This window comes from Microcaecilia unicolor, chromosome 1, assembly GCF_901765095.1.
Source record: "Microcaecilia unicolor chromosome 1, aMicUni1.1, whole genome shotgun sequence".
Classification (NCBI taxonomy): domain Eukaryota; kingdom Metazoa; phylum Chordata; class Amphibia; order Gymnophiona; family Siphonopidae; genus Microcaecilia; species Microcaecilia unicolor.
This window is the reverse complement of record NC_044031.1, coordinates 770631609-770651669: the sequence shown is the minus strand read 5'-3', so window position 1 is coordinate 770651669 and position 20061 is coordinate 770631609. Positions and strand designations below refer to the sequence as shown.

Below are 20061 nucleotides of genomic sequence, written 5' to 3'. Positions count from 1 at the left end.
TTGGAGTGGTGTAACCTACATGGAGCAGCAGGTACAACTCTAGCCATCTTCCAGGGCAGACTTGATGGATCATAACTGGTCTTTATCTGCCACCATTTAGTCTGTATGTTACTGTGAAAGTAACATAATTTTAGTGCTCAAGACAGAATGGCCCCTGAGTTTGACTTTCATACACTAAATATACAAGCTTTGTTGTTTGTACATATACAGTTACATACAGTTTACACTCTGCTCCGCTTGAGAGAATATAGCTGATGCTTTACATGACATGAAGACCAGAGTTGCACTGGTTCATAAGAAAAGGAAATGGGTATGGTTTTAAAAAGAAAATTAAATAAAAACTAACCCTACTGTTCTACCAATATGAGGCATGTTCCACAATATCTAGTGGAAGGGTGCATTTAGTTCCTGTAAATGATGCGCATTTTCAGAATCTTAAAATTAAAATGGGCTGCTCTGTTGGGGATTTTCCTCTTACTCTGCACTCAGTACCTGTGATTGAGGTATTTCTGCTGCATGGAATCCTTCGGCCCACAGGTTATTCCTATATGGATGTTTGTCTCTTGAGATATTGTTACATGGGCTGATCTCTGCAGTCTCAAGCATGCTCTCAATCTTCCTTTCTTTTTCTCTTTGCTTTCGACACCCCTCTGCCAGGCCGTTTCTTTGATGAGAATGAATCCCCTGTTGATCCGCACCATGGTTCTAAACTTGCAGATTACAATGGGGATGATGGGAACGTGGGTGAATATGAGGCAGACAAGCAGGCTGAGCTGGCTTACAATGAGGAAGAGGATGGTGATGGGGGAGAAGAAGACGTCCAAGGTGAGCTTGGGCCTTGTCTTCATGCCATTGGTGTACAGAACCATCTCTCAGTTGCTAGCTGAATGTATGCAGAAGGTGATGCATTATTATCTAATCTGAGTAAATTGGTGAAAAATCCAAAGAGCCAGTCCTATAGAGTGGTACCCCTTTATATTTCCTTAGTGATCTATTCAAATCTCACTTATCACACTTGAGACTCATCAATGATAAATGTTGTGGTTATCTTTCTACTTGTGGCATCTTAAACAGTGTTGCTTTCTTTAGTAGAGGCAATAGGGTGTGCCATCACTGTACAGTGGGTTCTCACTTGTGCTGTTCTAAGCAGTGTGTGCAGGATAGGAGGGTCAGGTAGCCTTGCTCTGGTTTCTGTTTGTGTTGGAAGAAGAATGCTTGTTTCTGGTACATTCATCTCACAAAAAAAGTTAACATTTACACTCCCTGAACTGATTCACTTTCTTCTACTCTGTCATTTGATTTCAAGAAATCAGTACATGCATTTTCAATTGGCTTGAATCATGTTTGGGAACTGTTTGTAGTACAATAAGGGAAGAAAAAAAACCTTGAAAGTTGGAGGAAAAAAAATTCCCTTTCTAATTCTACATCCCCTTCACCTGGGAGTACTCATCCTACCGAATTTGTAAAAGCAGTTTAATGTGTAGTGTGTTCACTCTTATTCTCAGTAGCGCCAGTTTGTACTAATTACAATGCAAAACAGAGGAATTGGGAAACTGACAGACCGACCTGGCTATTTCAGCTAAATATTACCAGATGCATTACAAAGGAAGATAGAAATAATGGCAGATAAAAACCACAGTGGTCATCCAGTCTGTCCAAATTAACATTCATCCTTCTTTATAAAAATTTCTAAATGCAACCCAACATCAGGTCCTCACTTACCTTGTCTTCCAAGTAACCCCCTCAAACCTCTTCCCATATCTGTTGGAAGCACTACCCAATTCCATTACACATTTCACTGTGGAAATAGTTAATTTGCTACACTCTAGAGAGGAAGTGATTTAATTAATTCACTGTAAATGTTTAGGTCTATTTACCACCTCTGCAAATCTTCATATACCAGTTACCCACAATTTGTAGAGATAAAAGACCAAGGCTGCCAATTATGAGAAAAGTAATTTTTTTAATTTACTTACCAAAGTACAGATATATAAAGGTACAGATATAATTAATAGTTTCTTATGGAAGAATGGGCTCTGCTATACAAAGGTATTATCTGAACCCGTCTCTCCAAAGTAATGATCTGGTTCAGCTGCTTATATACTTTTATGTTAAACAATGCTTCACATTATTTTAGTACTTTATCTTCCTCAGAGATCACTCTGCTCTCTGTTTTTTCACCATCTATTTTCCCTTAAGTTGCTAATCCACATTCTCCTGTTGTTTATACTAGTTTCTTTCCCAAGCCTGCTTGCCCATAAGGGTATCATAATAGATCATAAATTTCAGAGTCATGCAGGTTCATCAATCTCTAGCCTTTTGACCCTTTCCATAGTGCATGACTGTGCTCATAATTCTACAGAAGCCTATTATGCTGCTTGCCTCACTCCCTTCCCCTAATGTCCCCTGGGTGGTCTTTCAAGCTCCGCTATTGCTTCAAGACACCCTTTCCTCCAAGCTTCGGGCCCCACTGTGTATTAAATAGCTCTACCTTCTTTGTACTTTTGTCTTTTCTGATGGCAGTGTTACCCTTGGGAATTTGTGATTAGGGTGCAACTGCAGACACTGTGAACCTCAAGCACTATACTGTGCTTTCATAACTCTGAGTAGCAGTAAGGCATTCACACACACCCCTCCTTCCTTCTTCCTCAGATTAGAGAAACTATGTATTCTCCAAGGACAAGCAGACTTCAATCTTCTCACAAGTGGGTGATGCTGATCTACGTCGCCCGGTCCGGCATTTTGTCAAAGCCAAAAATAGAGCTTTATGAAGTACGAGCTGCGCTCCACCACGCATGCGCAAATACCTTCCCACCTGTCGAGTACATAAGTAATGCCATACTGGGAAAAGACCAAGGGTCCATCGAGCCCAGCATCCTGTCCACGACAGCGGCCAATCCAGGCCAAGGGCACCTGGCAAGCTTCCCAAATGTACAAACATTCTATACATGTTATTCCTGGAATTTTGGATTTTTCCAAGTCCGTTTAGTAGCGGTTTATGGACTTGTCCTTTAGGAATCCGTCCAACCCCTTTTTAAACTCTGCTAAGCTAACCGCCTTCACCACTTTCTCCGGCAACGAATTCCAAAGTTTAATTACACGTTGGGTGAAGAAAAATTTTCTCCGATTTGTTTTAAATTTACTATACTGTAGTTTCATCGCATGCTCCCTAGTCCTAGTATTTTTGGAAAGCGTGAACAGACGCTTCACATCCACCTGTTCCACTCCACTCATTATTTTATATACCTCTATCATGTGTCCCCTCAGCCGTCTCTTCTCCAAGCTGTATAGCCCTAGCCTCCTTAGTCTTTCTTCATAGGGAAGTCGTCCCATCCCCGCTATCATTTGTCGCCCTTCGCTGCACCTTTTCCAATTCTACTATATTTTTCTTGAGATGCGGCGACCAGAATTGAACACAATACTCAAGGTGCGGTCGCACCATGGAGCGATACAACGGCATTATAACGTCCTCACACCTGTTTTCCATACCTTTCCTAATAATACCCAACATTCTATTCGCTTTCTTAGCCGCAGCAGCACACTGAGCAGAAGGTTTCAGTGTGTTATCGACGACGACACCCAGATCCCTTACTTGGTCCGTAACTCCTAACGTGGAACCTTGCATGACGTAGCTATAATTCGGGTTCTTTTTTCCCACATGCATCACCTTGCACTTGCTCACATTAAACATCATCTGCCATTTAGCCGCCCAGTCTCCCAGTCTCGTAAGGTCCTCTTGTAATTTTTCACAATCCTGTCGCGATTTAACGACTTTGAATAACTCTTTGTGTCATCAGCAAATGTAATTACCTCGCTAGTTACTCCCATCTCTAAATCATTTATAAATATATTAAAAAGCAGCGGTCCTAGCACGGACCCCTGAGGAACCCCACTAACTACCCTTCTCCATTGTGAATACTGCCCATTTAACCCCACTCTCTGTTTCCTATCCTTTAACCAGTTTTTAATCCACAATAGGACATTTCCTCCTATCCCATGACCCTCCAATTTCCTCTGTAGCCTTTCATGAGGTACCTTGTCAAACGCCTTTTGAAAATCCAGATACACAATATCAACCGACTCCCCTTTGTCCACATGTTTGTTCACTCCTTCAAAGAATTGAAGTAAATTGGTCAGGCAAGATTTCCCCACACAAAAGCCATGCTGACTTGGTCTCAGTAATCCATGTCCTCGGATGTGCTCTGTAATTTTGTTTTTAATAATAGCCTCTACCATTTTCCCCGGCACCAACGTCAGACTCACCGGTCTATAATTTCCCGGATCTCCCCTGGAGCCTTTTTTAAAAATGGGCGTTACATTGGCCACCTTCCAATCTTCCGGTACTATGCTCGATTTTAAGGATAAGTTGCATATCACTAGCAGTAGCTCCGCAAGCTCGTTTTTCAGTTCTATCAGTACTCTAGGATGAATACCATCCGGTCCAGGAGATTTGCTACTCTTCAGTTTGCCGAACTGCCCCATTACGTCCTCCAGGTTTACCGTGAAGTCAGTAAGTTTCTCCGACTCATCCGCTTGAAATACCATTTCCGACACCTGTATCCCACCCAAATCTTCCTCGGTGAAGACCGAAGCAAAGAATTCATTCAGTCTCTCCGCTACGTCTTTGTCTTCCTTGATCGCCCCTTTTACCCCTCGGTCATCCAGCGGCCCAACCGATTCTTTTGCCGGCTTCCTGCTTTTAATGTACCGAAAAAAAATTTTACTATGTTTTTTTGGCTCTAATGCTAATGCTATCCCTCTTGGCCTTCTTAATCTGTGCCTTGCATTTGCTTTGACACTCCTTATGCTGCTTCTTGTTATTTTCAGACGGTTCCTTCTTCCATTTTCTGAAGGCGTTTCTTTTAGCCCTAATAGCTTCCTTCACCTCACTTTTCAACCAGGCCGGGTGTCTTTTGGACTTCCGTCTTTCTTTTCTAATTCGCGGAATATGTATGGCCTGGGCCTCCAGGATGGTATTTTTGAACAGCGTCCACGCCTGTTGTACAGTTTTTACTCTCTCAGTTGCCCCCCTAAGTTTTTTTTTTTACCGTTCTTCTCATTTTATCATAGTCTCCTCAGTTCTCTTTCTCCGCTTGAGGAGGTGTTCTTTTTCTTTACCCTCTCCTCACTCGCCCGGTCTTGAGAGCTTTTTCGATGACTTTTGGCTAATTTTTCTTTCTTTTTTCTGCTGGCTCCTTTATTTGAGCCTTTTTTCATGCCCGTCCCTTATTTTCCTTATTTTGCCTGGGTTTCAGTTTTCTTCTTTTTTCGATGTCAGGCCATTTTTAGGCCCTGACTTTGGTCAAGTTCTCTCTCTCTTTCTGTGCCTTTCCCTTTTTTACGGCACCAGCGAGTCGTTTAATTTAGCTAACGAGGTTTTCCCATCCATATCCACGAAGATTTCCAGTGGCTTCAAGCGCCATACCCGGTGCAACTGGACTAACTTGGGGAAAAGACACTTATTCTTGGTGTCTGTAGTGTCTTGGACCCAACCATAGCCCTGCTAACTATGTTCTCTGTCGTCGCATGAAGAAGAGGACCCTGGTTTCCTAAGAGACTCAACGAGAGAGGATTCTTGGAGCCAAGTCCAGTTCCTGGACGTCTGCAACAAAGTTGAGCATCGCATCAGGAGCGTCGGTAAGCATGGCTGCTTCATGATCCTTAGAAACTGGGAGCAGTGATGCGTCGAGTGAGTCTCACCTTTAGGCCTCCTGCTGTGCAGTCCCCCCAGGACCGCCCATCGTCAGACCTGACCCCAAGGTGACGTGAGGATTCAATGTCGCCCTCATCAGCACTGAAGAGCCATGTTAACACGCTTTAGATGAAGGCCAAGCAGCATCATCATTGGTCACCCTCGATGCATGGTGCTGGGAGCTCCAGGGCATCAAGGGATTCGGCACCGAAGAAGCATCAGCACTGAGAGGATCACTCTTCCTCCATACAGGAGGTACCGATGCGCTTGTCTCCAAGCAGCCGAGATCCTGCTCCTGCATCATCCCCAGCAGTTCTGCAACCTGCACCTCAACCAGCACCCTAGCTTTTTCCAGTGTTGGCCCTCGTTGAGCGCATGCAGGCCATGCTTCCAGAGCTGCAGGATGGCCTCATGTAGTGGTGTGCATCAGTATCGGAGGTGCTTACACCTCCCATACCTCCTGTTGCGGGCCCGCCTGGCCCTCATCCTTCTGTGCAGCCTCTAACACCGCTTACAGCCCCAGTGTTTACTGCAACCCAAGTAGGCAGCCCCTCGACATTAGTGGAGGAAGCTTCGCTAGAGTCAAGATGGGAGCTGACTTCTCGACGCCGCTCTTGAGGGCATTGTTCTTCGGCATCAAGGCGGGTTCAGTCTCTGCAATCCCATAGAGAGCCTTCCTGAGCTCTTACGCCAAGCCCCCTCCCTGCCCGTCTTCAAGTCTTTGCTTAAAGCCCACCTCTTCAATGCTGCGTTCGGCACCTAACCCTTACCGTTCAGTGAATCCAGACTGCCCCAATTTTACTGCCCCTATCGGACCGACCGTTCACTTGTCTATTAGATTGTAAGCTCCACCACCCCTACTCACGAATCTGGTCACTGTCTTGATCTCATCCTCTCTTCTACCTGCTCGCCCTCTAACCTCTGCGTCTCTGCTCTGCCCATTTCTGACCATCACCTGATCACATTCATACTTCATCACCCTCCCCCTCAGTCCCGCCCAACACTAACCACTACCTCCAGGAATCTCCAGGCTGTTGACCCCCCCCCCCCCCCCCCACCTTATCTGCTAGTATCTCTGATCCGAGTCCGTCGACAAGGCTGTTTCCAACTACAATGCCACTCTCTCCTCCGCCCTAGACACCCTTGCACCATCTGTTTCCCGCCCCACAAGGCGCACTACTCCCCAGCCCTGGCTTAACCCTTGCACCCGTTAACCTTTGCTCCTGCTCCCGATCGGCTGAACGCCTATGGAGGAAATCTCGCACCCATACTGACTTCATTCACTACAAATTCATGCTATCCTCCTTCCAGTCCTCCCTATTCCTCGCCAAACAGGACTACTACACTCACCTGACTAATTCCCTCAGCTCTAACCCTCGTCGTCTCTTTGCCACCCTCAACTCCCTCCTCAAAGTGCCCTCCGCTCCCATCCCCCCTCACTCTCTCCTCAATCACTGGCTGATTACTTCCGCGACAAGATCCAGAAGATCAACCTCGAATTCACCACTAAACCTTCTCCTCCTCTTCATCCTATCACCCAGTCAACCAATCACCCACTCAACCAATCACCCCATGCCTCCTTCTCCTCTATTCCTGATATCACCGAAGAGGAAACCGCCCATCTTCATCCTATCACCCACTCAACCAATCACCCACTCAACCAATCACCCCATGCCTCCTTCTCCTCTTTTCCTGATATCACCGAGGAGGAAACCGCCCATCTTCTCTCCTTCTCGAAAAGCACCACCTGTTCCTCAGACCCCATTCCCACCAACTTACTTGTCACCATCTCTCCTACTATCACCCCTCCCATCTGTCATATCCTCAACCTCTCTCTCTCCACCGCAACTGTCCCCGACACCTTCAAACATGCTGTTGTCACACCTCTCCTCAAAAAACCTTCACTTGACCCCACCTGTCCCTCCAACTACCGCCCCATCTCCCTCCTACCCTTCCTCTCCAAAATACTTGAACGCGCCGTTCACAGCCGTTGCATTGATTTTCTCGCCTCTCATGCCATCCTCGATCCGCTTCAATCTGGCTTTCGCCCACTTCACTCGACAGAAACGGCATTAGCCAAAGTCTGTAATGACCTGTTCCTCGCCAAATCCAAAGGTCATTACTCCATCCTCATTCTCCTCGACCTATCCGCCGCCTTTGACACTGTCAATCACAACTTCTGGACACACTGTCCTCTTTTGGGTTCCAGGGCTCTGTCCTCTCCTGGTTCTCCTCTTATCTCTCCCATCGTACCTTCAGAGTACACTCTCATGGTTCTTCCTCCACCCCTATCCCGCTCTCTGTTGGAGTCCCTCAGGGTTCTGTCGTTGGACCCCTTCTTTTCTCCATCTAGACCTCTTTCCTGGGCTCCCTGATCTCATCTCATGGCTTCCAGTATCACCTTTATGCTGACGACACCCAGCTTTATCTCTCCACACCTGACATCACTGCAGAAACCCAGGTCAAAGTATCGGCCTTCTTATCCGACATTGCTGCCTGGATGTCCAACCGCCACCTGAAACTGAACATGGCCAAGACCGAACTTCTTGTCTTCCCACCCAAACCCACTTCTCCTCTACCTCCACTCTCTATTTCGGTTGACAACACCCTCATTGTCCCCGTCTCTTCTGCCCGCAACCTCGGTGTCATCTTCGACTCCTCCCTCTCCTTCTCTGCGCACATCCAGCAGATAGCCAAGACCTGTCGCTTCTTCCTCTATAACATTAGCAAAATTCGCCCTTTCCTCTCTGAGCACACCACCCGAACTCTCATCCACTCCCTCGTTACCTCACGCCTTGACTACTGCAACCTGCTCCTCACTGGTCTCCCACTTAGCCACCTATCCCCCCTTCAGTCCGTTCAGAACTCTGCCGCACGTCTTATCTTCCGGCTGAACCGATACACTCATACCACCCCTCTCCTCAAGTCACTTCATTGGCTTCCGATCAGGTACCGCATTCAATTCAAGCTTCTGCTACTAACCTACAAATGTACTCGATCTGCAGCCCCTCCTTACCTCTCAACCCTCATCTCCCCTTACGTTCCTACCCGTACCCTCCGCTCTCAAAACAAATCCCTCCTTTCAGTACCCTTCTCCACCACCGCCAACTCCAGACTCCGCCCTTTTTCCCTCGCCTCACCCCACGCTTGGAACGGACTCCCCGAGCCCATACGCCAGGCCCCCTCCCTGCCCGTCTTCAAATCTCTGCTTAAAGCCCACCTCTTCAATGTCGCCTTCGGCACCTAACCTCTACACCTCTGCCCAGGAAACCTAGACTGCCCAACTTGACATTTCGTTCTTTAGATTGTAAGCTCCTTTGAGCAGGGACCGTCCTTCTTTGTTTATTTTGTACAGCGCTGCGTACCCCTAGTAGCGCTCTAAAAATGTTAAGTAGTAGTAGTAAGCTCTTTGAGCAGGGACTGTCTCTCTTTGTTAAATTGTACAGCGCTGCGTAACCCTAGTAGCGCTCTAGAAATGTTAAGTAGTAGTAGTATTGTCTGACACTGAGGAGCGCTCATGGAATTCAGAGGAGGATTCCAGATGCTTCTCAGATGAGTCTTATGGGATCACCTCTGAAACCTCCCATCCACTTGAAAGGAGATGGTCTCTGGAGAGCCGTTCATTTCCATCTTTTGTTAAGTAAATGGCTGATCCCATTCCATTTCCTTTGGAAGTGGAGTGTGAGCCCAGCGCCAAGATGCTCGAGGTCCTGGACTATACATCTCCTAAGGAGGCTGTGACTGCCCGCCCTCCACTAGGTACTCAAGGAAGTCATCATCAGGAACTGGGAGTCCCCTCTGTCAGTCCCAGTAGTGCCCAAGAAGATTAACACCCAGTATCGGATCCACAGTGAACCTGGTTTTGTATGGACTCGTTTGCCTCAGGATTCCATGGTGGTGGAGTCCGCTCTTAAAAGAGCCAGGAGTATTGGGACTGTGCCTCAGCGCCCCCAGGCAGAGAAGCTAGAACCCTGGATTCTTTAGGGAGGTAGATGTACCAGGCTTCATGCTCATCTTATCTTTCCCCCTAAACCAACCTCTCCACTTCCCCCATTCTCTATTTCTGTAGATAACACTCTCATCCTTCCTGTCTCATCAGCTTGTAACCTTGGGGTCATCTTACACTCCTCCCTCTCCTTCTCTGCACATATTCAGCAGACTGCTAAAACCTGTTGTTTCTTTCTCTATAACATCACCAGAATTCGCCCTTTCCTTTCTGAGCACACTACCAGAACCCTCATCCACACTCTTATCACCTCTTGCTTAGACTATTGCAACTTGCTTCTCACAGGTCTCCCACTTAGACATCTTTCTCCTCTTCAATCTGTTCAAAATTCTGCTGCACGACTAATATTTCGCCAGAGTTATTATGCTCATATTAGCGCTCTCCTCAAGTCACTTCACTGGCTTCCTATCCGTTTCCGCATACAGTTCAAACTCCTCTTATTGACCTATAAGTGCATTCACTCTGCAGCTCCTCAGTACCTCTCCACTCTCATCTCTCCCTACATTCCTTCCCGGGAACTCCGTTCACTGGGTAAATCTCTCTTGTCTGCACCCTTCTCCTCCACTGCCATCTCCAGACTCTATTCCTTTTATCTTGCTGCACCATATGCCTGGAATAGACTTCCTGAGCCGGTACGTCAAGCTCCATCTCTGTCTGTCTTCAAATCTAAGCTAAAACCCACCTTTTTGATGTTGCTTTTAACTCCTAAGCCTTATTCACTTGTTCAGAACCCTTATTTTATCATCCTCACTTTAATATTCCCTTATCTCTTGTTTGTCCTGTTTGTCTGTCCTAATGAGATTGTAAGCTCTGTTGAGCAGGGACTGTCTCTTCATGTTCAAGTGTACAGCACTGCGTATGTCTAGTAGCGCTATAGAAATGATTAGTAGTAGTAGAATCTCCCGTATACAATCCTACCAGCTCTTCACGAGTGTCTACTTGCGAAACTTAGTGCGACAGCTGTCGGACTTGGTGGATACACTCCCTCCAGAGCAGGCCAAGACTTTTCGCCAGTTGGTCAAGCAGTAAAAGGCATGTCAAAGGTTCTTGGCCAGGGGCACATACAACACTTTTGATGTAGCATCCAGGATCTCTGCTCAAAGTATAGCAATTTTGCTGAGTCTCATAGCTGCATGTTTCTGACTTGGAACGCTCTGTTCAGTACAGGTTGGCAAATGCTTCTTTCTTAGGGGATAACTTTTATGGAGAAGGTTGAGGAGTTAGCTAACCAAATCAAGAAGCATACTGATACAATTTCTTCTGTCTCCTGCTGGGCACCTGCATCCACGTCCTCATCTAGGAGGGTTTTACGAAAGCCAAGGAGCGGTCCCTACTACTATTCCAGTTGTAGGTACACTCCTTCGGCTCATCAGCCTACTCAGGCTCAGCCCCAGCGCACTTGTTCAACAGCGTGCTCATAAGGCCCCAGCTGCTCCACTAGTCAAAGCAAGGAATGAGTTTTTGACTGGTTCCAGCAGAGCATAGCCACAGTAAATGTGTCCATCCCGGTCGACTTGTCGGTTGAGGGAAGGCTAAAATTTTTTCACCAAAGGCGGCCTCTTATAACCTCCGACTGCTGGGTTCTTCAAAGAGTCTTTCTCTAATACGCTCACAGTTGGCATGTCAAACCTCCAAATTGCTCACCGAGAGCTCATTCATTCAGCTCTCAGCATAGGCAGGTTCTTGCAGAGGAACTCTCCGCCCTTCTGAAGACTCATGTGTTGGAACCCATTCCACCAGGGGAAGATGGGCAAGAATTCTATTCCAGGTACTTCCTTGTGCAAAAGAAAACGGGAGATGCATCCCATCCCAGACCTAAGGGCCCTGAATAAATTTCTAGTCCAAGAAAAGTTCAGGATGATTTCCCTGGGTACCCTTCTCCCAATGATTTAGAAAAATGAATGGCTATGCGCTCTGAACTTAAAGGACGCATATGCTCACATCCCGATACTTCCAGCCCACCGAAAGAATCTTCGATTTCAGCTGGGAACACATCACTACCATTACCGCATATTGCATTTTGGCCTAGTGTCAGCTCCCAAGGTTTTCACCAAATGTCTAGCAGTAGTTGCAGCATCGCTACGCAGACTGGGAGTCCTAGTGTTCCCGTATCTAGACGATTGGCTGGTGAAGAGCTCCTTGGAGGACGGTGCTCTGGAATCCATTTGGATGACTATTCGGGTGCTAGAGCCACTAGAGTTCATTATAAACTACCCCAAGTCCCAGCTTCATCCTGTCCAGCTTTTGGAGTTCATAGGAGTCCTGCTCAACACACAGAGGGTTCAAGCCTACCTACCGGAGCCAAGAGCAGCTCACAGCTTGGCAGATGTTTAGATTACTGGGCCACATGGCTTCCACAGTGTACGTTACACCCATGATACATCTTCACATGAGTTCAGCTCAATGGACCCTGGCTTCTCAGTAGTATCAAGCCACGGGGAGTCTAGAAGATGTCATTCACGTCCCCAGAGCTTGTACGCTTTCTTCAGTGGTGGACATTTCTATTCAGTTTGACTCTGGGACTTCCATTCCAAATTCCTCAGCCACAAAAAGTGCTGACAAGGGATGCATCTTCTGGGATGGGGAGCTCATGTAGATGGGCTTCACACTCAAGGAGTTTGATCCTCCCAGGAAACAAATCTTCAGATCAGTCGCCTGGAGCTTCGGGTGATCTGGAATACTCTAAAGGCTTTCAGAGATCAGTTATCTCACCAAATTGTTCTCATCGAAATAGATAATCAGGTTGCAGTGTATTAAACCAACAAGCAGGGGGAGACCGGATCACACCCTCTATAGCAGGAGGCCTCTGGATGTGACATTGGGCTCGCCAGCATGGCATGTTCCTTCAAGCCACTTATCTGGTGGGCACAAACAATACTAAAGGCTATCTAGAGATGGGCTTACCTTCTACACGTTGATGATAATCACTAATTTCACTAAGGTAAACCCTTATGGAGTTGATCTTGAGACCAGACTATGATAGTGTAGAATATAGTCAAGCAGGATCTGTGTAGGGCAAGTAAGGGGATCTAGGGCCTTGTTCTCACACCAGATGGCAAACCTCCGCCATTTAAAAGAGTAACAGCTCTTAGTATAATCTTTCTAGAAGCCAGCAAGACTATGGGAGACACCCTTCAAAAGATCCAAGAAAGTGAGTTCTAGGCTCTCAACATCCAAGCTGTGAGAGCCAGAGACTGGAGGTTGGGATGTAGAAGTGACCCTTCATCCTGCTTGATGAGGATTGGAAAATACTCCATCTCCATGGTTTTTCAGAGGATAATTCCAGAAGAAGAGGGTACCATATCTTCCATGGCCAGTACAATACGATCAGAATCATGGTTCCGCAGTCTTGCTTGAGTTTCAGCAAAGACTTTCCCACCAGAGGTATCGGAGGATACGAATACAGTAGGCCTGTTCCCTAATGTAGAAGGAAGGCATATGATGCTAGTCTGTTGTGGGCCTGAAATAGAACTGAGGGATCTTGTGGTTGATCTGAGTGGCAAAAAGGTCCACCAAGGGGGTGCCCCACGCTTGGAAGATTTGATTCTGTCTGTCTGAATTAGAATAATTTGATGGGACAGCTGATCTCTGAAAGCCTTTAGAGCATTCCAGATCGTTCAAAGCTCCAGGAAATTGATCTGAAGATTCGTTTCCTGGAGGGACCAAGCTCCTTGATGGAGGGACCAAGCTCCTTGAGTGTGAAGCCCATCTATGTGAGCTGCCCACCCCAGGAGAGATGTATCCGTCATCAGTACTTTTTTCGGCTGAGGAATTTGGAATGGAAGTCCCAAGGACAAATTGGACCGAATTGTCGCATCATTGAAGAAGAGCGTACAAGCTCCGAGGACACCTGGATGACATCCTCTAGATTAACCATGGCTTGGTACCACTGAGAAGCCAGGGTCCATTGTGTAAGCCATGTGGCCCAACAATCTCAACTTCTGCTGAGCTGTGACCTGCTGCGATGCCTGAACCTTGGATGCTAGAAGATTATCTGCATGCGTCTCCGATAGGTAGGCTCAAAAAGCCCTCATGTCGACCAGGACTCCTATGAACTCCAATTGTTGAACAGGTTGGAGATGGGACTTCGGGTAGTTGGTAATGAGCCATAGTAGTTCTAGCACCCAAATAGTCATCCGCACGGACTCCCGAGCACCGTCCTCTGAGGTGCTCTTCACCAGCCAATTGTCAAGATAAGGGAGCAATTGAACTCCCACTCTGCGTAGCGATGCTGCGACTACTGCTAGACACGTGGTAAAGACCCTGGAAGCTGACTCGAGGCCAAAAGGCAAGATGCCATACTGAACGTGATGTGTTCCCAGCCAAAATCAAAGATACTTCAGGTGGGCTGGGAGTATCGGGATGTGTGTATATGCATCCTTCAAGTCCAGAGACCATAGCCAATCGTTTTCCTGAATCATGGGAAGAAGGATGCCTAGGGGAACAATCCTGAAGTAGAAATTTATTTAGGGCCCTTAGGTCCAGGATGGGACGCATCCCCCTTGAATAGAATCCATGCCCTTTTTCCCCTGGTGGAGCGGGTTCGACTGCAGGGGCCTTCAGAAGGGCAGAGAGCTCATCTGCAAGTACCTGCTTGTGCTGAGAGCTGAAAGAATGGGCTCTCGGTGGACAATCATGAGGTTTAGAAAGCAAACTGAGGGTGTATCTGAGCTGGACTATTTGAAGAACCCACTGGTAGGAGGTTAAGAAAGGCCACCTTTGGTGAAAAAACTTTAACCTCCCCCCAACCAGCAAATCATCCGGGACAGACACTTTGACCGAGGCTATGCTCTGCTGGAACCAGTCAAAACTTCGTCCCTTGCTTTTGCTGGGGAGCAGCAGGGGCCTTCGGCACACACTGTTAACAAGAACGAGCGCACTGGGGCTGAGCCTGAGCAGGTTGGCGAGCCGCAGGAGTGTATGCATGCCTAGAATGGTAAAAGGGAGCACTCAGCGACTTGCCATAATACCTCCTCGATGAGGAGGTGGATGCAGAAGACGCCCGGTGGAAGAGAGAAGAGATAGTATCTGTATGCTTCTTTGGTCAGCGACCTCCTCAATCTTCTCTTCAAAAAAGGTTGTCCTCCGGCAAGGGGCATCCGCCAACCTTTGCTGAACAGAATGTTCCAAGTCAGAGACACGCAGCCATGAGAGTTTGTACATTGCTATACCTTGGGCAGAGATCCTGGATGCCATGTCAAAAGTGTGGTAAGTGCCCCTAGCCAAGAACTTACAACACGCCTTCTGCTGCCTGACTGGCGAAATGGCTCGGCCTGCTCTGGAGGGAGCGCATCGACCAAAGCTGACAGCTACCTCACCGAGTTAAGTACATAAGTATTGCCACACTGGGAAAGACCAAAGGTCCATCAAGCCCAGAATCCTGTTTCCAACAATGGCCAATCCAGGTCCCAAATACCTGGCAAGATCCCAGAAAAGCTCAATATATTTTATGGTGCTTATCCCAGAAATAAGCAGTGGATTTTTCCCCAAGTCAATTTAATAATGGTCTATGGACTTTTCCTTTCGGAAGCCGTCCAAACCTTTTTTAAACCCTGCTAAGTTAACCGCCTTTATCACATTCTCTGGCAACGAATTCCAGAATTTAATTACACATTGAATAAAGAAACATTTTCTCCAATTCGTATTAAATTTACTACTTTGTAGCTTCATCACATGCCCCCTAGTCCTAGTATTTTTGGAAAGAGTAAACAAATGATTCACGTCAACTCATTCCACTCAAACGCCTTCTGAAAATCCAGATATACAGTATCAACCGGCTCACCTTTATCCACGTTTGTTCACCCCTTCAAAGAAATGGAATAGATTGGTGAGGCAACATTTCCCGTCATTTAATATAGTAACATAGTAGATGACGGCAGAAAAAAGACCTGCACGGTCCATCCAGTCTGCCCAACAAGACAAACTCATATGTGCTAGTTTTTGTGTATATCTTACCTTGATTTGTAACTGTCATTTTCAGGGCACAGACCGTACAAGTCTGCCCAGCACTATCCCCGCCTCCCAACCACCAGCCCCGCCTCCCACCACTGGCTCTGGCACAGACCATATAAGCCTGCCCAGCACTATCCCCGCCTCCCACCACCGGCTCTGGCACAGACCGTATAAGTGTGGCCAGCACTATCCCTGCCTCCCAACCACCAGCTCTGCCACCCAATCTCGGCTAAGCTCCTGAGGATCCATTTCTTCTGAACAGGATTCCTTTATGTTTATTCCACGCATGTTTGAATTCCGTTACCGTTTTCCTCTCCACCACCTCCCGCGGGAGGGCATTCCAAGCATCCACCACTCTCTCCGTGAAAAAAAACTTCCTGACATTTTTTTTTAGTTTGCCCCCCTTCAATCTCATTTCATTCCCTCTAGTTCTGCCGCCTTCCCATCTCCGGAAAAGGTTCATTTGCGGATGAATACCTTTCAAATATTTGAACGTCTGTATCATATCACCCCTGTTTCTCCTTTCCTCCAAGGTAACATAGTAACATCTACTATGTTACTATACATGTTCAGGTCAGCAAGTCTCTCCTCATACGTCTTGTAACGCAAATCCCATACCATCCTCATAGCTTTTCTTTGCACCGCTTCAATTCTTTTTACATCCTTAGCAAGATACAGCCTCCAAAACTGAACACAGTACTCCAGGTGTGGCCTCACCAACGACTTGTACAGGGGCATTAACACCTCTTTTCTTCTGCTGGTCACTCCCATCTCTATATAGCCTAGCAACCTTCTACTTACGGCCACCGCCTTGTCACACTGTTTCGTCGCCTTCAGATCCTCAGACACTATCACCCCAAGATCCCTCTCCCCGTCGGTACCTATCAGACTCTCACCACCTAACACATACGTCTCCCGTGGATTTCTACTCCCTAAGTAGAAGCCATTTTGAGCCTGCAAAGAGGTGGGATAATGTGGGATACAAATGCAATAAATAAATAAGTGCATCACTTTGCATTTCTTCGCATTGAATTTTAATTGCCAAGCCTTAGACCAATCTTCTAGCTTTCGCAGATCCTTTTTCATGTTTTCTACTCCCTCACGGGTGTCCACTCTGTTACAAATCTTAGTATCATCCGCAAAAAGGCAAACTTTACCTTCTAACCCTTCTGCAATGTCACTCACAAATATATTGAACAGAATCGGCCCTAGCACCGATCCCTGAGGCACTCCACTAGTCACCTTTCCCTCCTCCGAGCAAATTCCATTCACCACTACCCTCTGGCGTCTGTCCGTCAACCAGTTCCTTATCCAGTTCACCACTTCGGGTCCTATCTTCAGCCCCTCCAGTTTATTTAAGAGCCTCCTGTGGGGAACCGTGTCAAAAGCTTTGCTGAAATCTAGGTAGATTACGCCTCTAGCACATCCCTGATTTAATTCTCTAGTCACCCAGTCAAAGAATTCAATGAGATTCTTTTGGCACGATTTCCCTTTGGTAAAACCATGTTGTTTCGGATCTTGCAACTTATTTGCTTCCAGGAAATTCACTATCCTATCCTTCAACATCGCTTCCATTACTTTTCCAATAATCGAAGTGAGGCTTTACCGGCCTGTAATTTCCAGCTTCTTCTCTATCACCACTTTTGTGAAGAGGGACCAAATCCGCTGTTCTCCAATCCCACGGAACCTTTCCCGTTTCCAATGATTTATTAAAGAAATCTTTAAGAGGACCCGCCAAAACCTCTGAGCTCTTTTAATATCCTGGGGTGGATCCCATCAGGTCTCACTGCTTTGTCCACCTTTAGCTTTTCAAGTTGTTTATACACACACTCTTCCGTGAACGGAATCCATGTTGGCTTTGTCTCATTAATCCATTCTTTTGAATTGCTCTGTAATTTTGTTCTTTATAATAGTTTCTACCATTTTGCCCGGCACCGAGTCAGGCTTACCGGTGCCCAGAGTACTGATAGAATTGAAAAATGAACTGGCTGAACTATTGCTAGTAATATGTAATTTATTTTTAAAATCAAGTGTGGTACAGGAAGATTGGAGGGTAGCCCATGTAACGCCGATATTTAAAAAAGGTTCCAGAGGGGATCTGGGAAATTATAATTTCCCAGATCCCCTCTGGAACCTTTTTTAAATATCGGCGTTACATGGGCTACCCTCCAATCTTCCTGTACCACACTTGATTTTAAAAATAAATTACATATTACTAGCAATAGTTCAGCCAGTTCATTTTTCAATTCTATCAGTACTCTGGGATGAATATCCATCTGGTCCAGGAGGTTTGCTACTCTTCAGTTTGTCAAATTGCCCCATTACATCCTCTAGGTTTATAGAGATTTCATTCAGTTTCTCTAACTTGTCAGCTTCGAATACCATTTCTGGCACTGGTATCACTCCCAAATCTTCCTTGGTGAACACTGAAGCAAAGAATTCATTGAATTTCTCCACTGTGGCTTTGTCTTCCCTGATTGCCCCCTTTTACCCCTCGGTCATCTAGCGGTCCAATCGATTCTTTTGCCGGCTTCTTACTTTTATTATACCTAAAAAAATTCTTACTATGTGTTTTTGCCTTCAATGCAATCTTTTTTTCAAAGTCCCTCTTTGCCTTCCTTATCAGCAGGTTGCATTTGACTTGACATTTCTTAGGCTGTTTCTTAGTATTTTCAGTCAGTTCCTTCCATTTTCTGAAGGATTTGCTATTAGCTCTGATAGCTTCCTTCACCTCACTTTCTAACCATGCCGGCTGTCATTTGGTCTTCCTCCCTCCTTTTTTTAATACATGGAATATATTTGGCCTGGGCTTCCAGGATGGTATTTTTGAACAGCATCCACGCCTGATGTAAATTTTTGACCCTCGCAGCCACTCCTCTAGGTTGTTGGGGGTTTTTTTTCTCACCGTTCTTCTCATTTTATCTTAGTATCCTTTTTCAAAGTTAAACGCTAACGTATTGGATATCTTGTGTATGCTTACTCCAATGCTAATATCAAATCTGATCATATTATGATCACTGTTATCAAGCGGCCCCACCACCATTACCTCCTGCACCAGATCAAGCGCTCCACTAAGGAATAGGTCTAGAATTTTTCCTTCTCTCGTCGGCTCCTGTACCTGCTGCTCCATAATGCAGTCCTTGATTTTGTCAAGGAATTTTACCTCCCTAGCATGCACTGATGTTACATTCACCCAGTCAATATCAGGGAAATTGAAATCACCCATTATTGTGTTGCCCCGTTTGTTAGCCTCCCTAATTTATTATTATTTTTTTTTTTATTTAGTTTAACATTTTACAAGAATATACATATTATATCAGGAAAAACAAAGATAGTAAAATTCAAATAAAGAATTCTCTTTCATAAACCAAACAATTATACATCTTAATTTCTACTCTTCCTTAGACCACTACATGTGTGGGGGGGGGGGGGGGGTAGTCTTTTAACCAGGAGAACATAAGATATATATAATAAAGAAAAATGGCCTGACTCATATTCTACCCTCTTATCCCATGTTAACAGTATATTCAAACTATGTTGGATTCACATTGGAGAGCTTTTTCTGTTCCAAAAAAAACTTTAACTGATCTGGTTCAAAAAAAACGTATTTAACATTCAGATATTTGGTTAAACATTTACATGGGTACGCCAACAAAAAAGTGGCTCCTAATGCCCTGGTTTCTTCCCTCAGTGATAGAAATAATTTTCTCTTATCCTGTGTAGTCTTTGTAACATCCGGAAATATCCAAAGCCTAGAGCCACAGAAAATCTTCTTAGAATTCTTAAAGTATAGTTTTAATAATGAATTCTTATCTTGCTCGAAGACAAAAGAAATTAAAAGTGTTTGACGCTGAGATATTACTGACAGAGACTGTTCCAAGAATGCTGTTAAATCTTGTAAACTATTTCCAGCTTCAACTTGAGTTTCTTCCCTCAATTCCACCTGACTTTTCTTTTGCAAGAAAATATAAAAAATTTTGTTCAATGGAGGTATAAGTGAAGGGGAATATTGCAGAATATCAATTAAGTATTTTCGAAATAGTTCCATTGAAGCAATACCATCTACCACTGGGAAATTCAAAATCCTTAGATTTAATCGTTTATTATAATTTTCAATTTGCTCTATTTTCCTCATCATCAACGTTTTATCTTTTATTATAGTCATATTAACTGCTTTCAGCATTGTCAAATCTGTTTCAATTGACTCAAACTTTGTTGTATACTCAATTTTTACTTTCTCCACTGTTTCTGTCAAGGTATTTACTTTACTCACTAGAAGTCTGGTCTCCTGGGCAGTATTCGTCACTATTTTTGTCAAGGCCTGAATAGCCTTCCAAATTGAATCCAACGTTACCACCGGTGGGGTTAATAGCTCCAAAGATAATTCCTCTGCTCGTTCTGGGGTGGCGTC

At 45.6% G+C, this 20061-nt stretch overlaps 1 protein-coding gene across 5 annotated transcripts in view; it reads left to right on the top strand.

Moving 5' to 3' along the window:
* Window positions 1–20061, top strand: part of CASC4 (cancer susceptibility 4) — a 227730-nt gene that overhangs the window by 173422 nt on the left and 34247 nt on the right. For 4 of the 5 annotated variants that reach the window (XM_030189831.1, XM_030189829.1, XM_030189830.1 and 1 more), the window contains exon 9: window positions 658–825. The exons of the other annotated variant lie outside the window; for it this stretch is intronic. In XM_030189831.1, the coding sequence (XP_030045691.1) occupies window positions 658–825 (168 nt within the window). The remainder of the gene's footprint in view (window positions 1–657; window positions 826–20061) is intronic. 5 annotated transcript variants of the gene reach the window in all.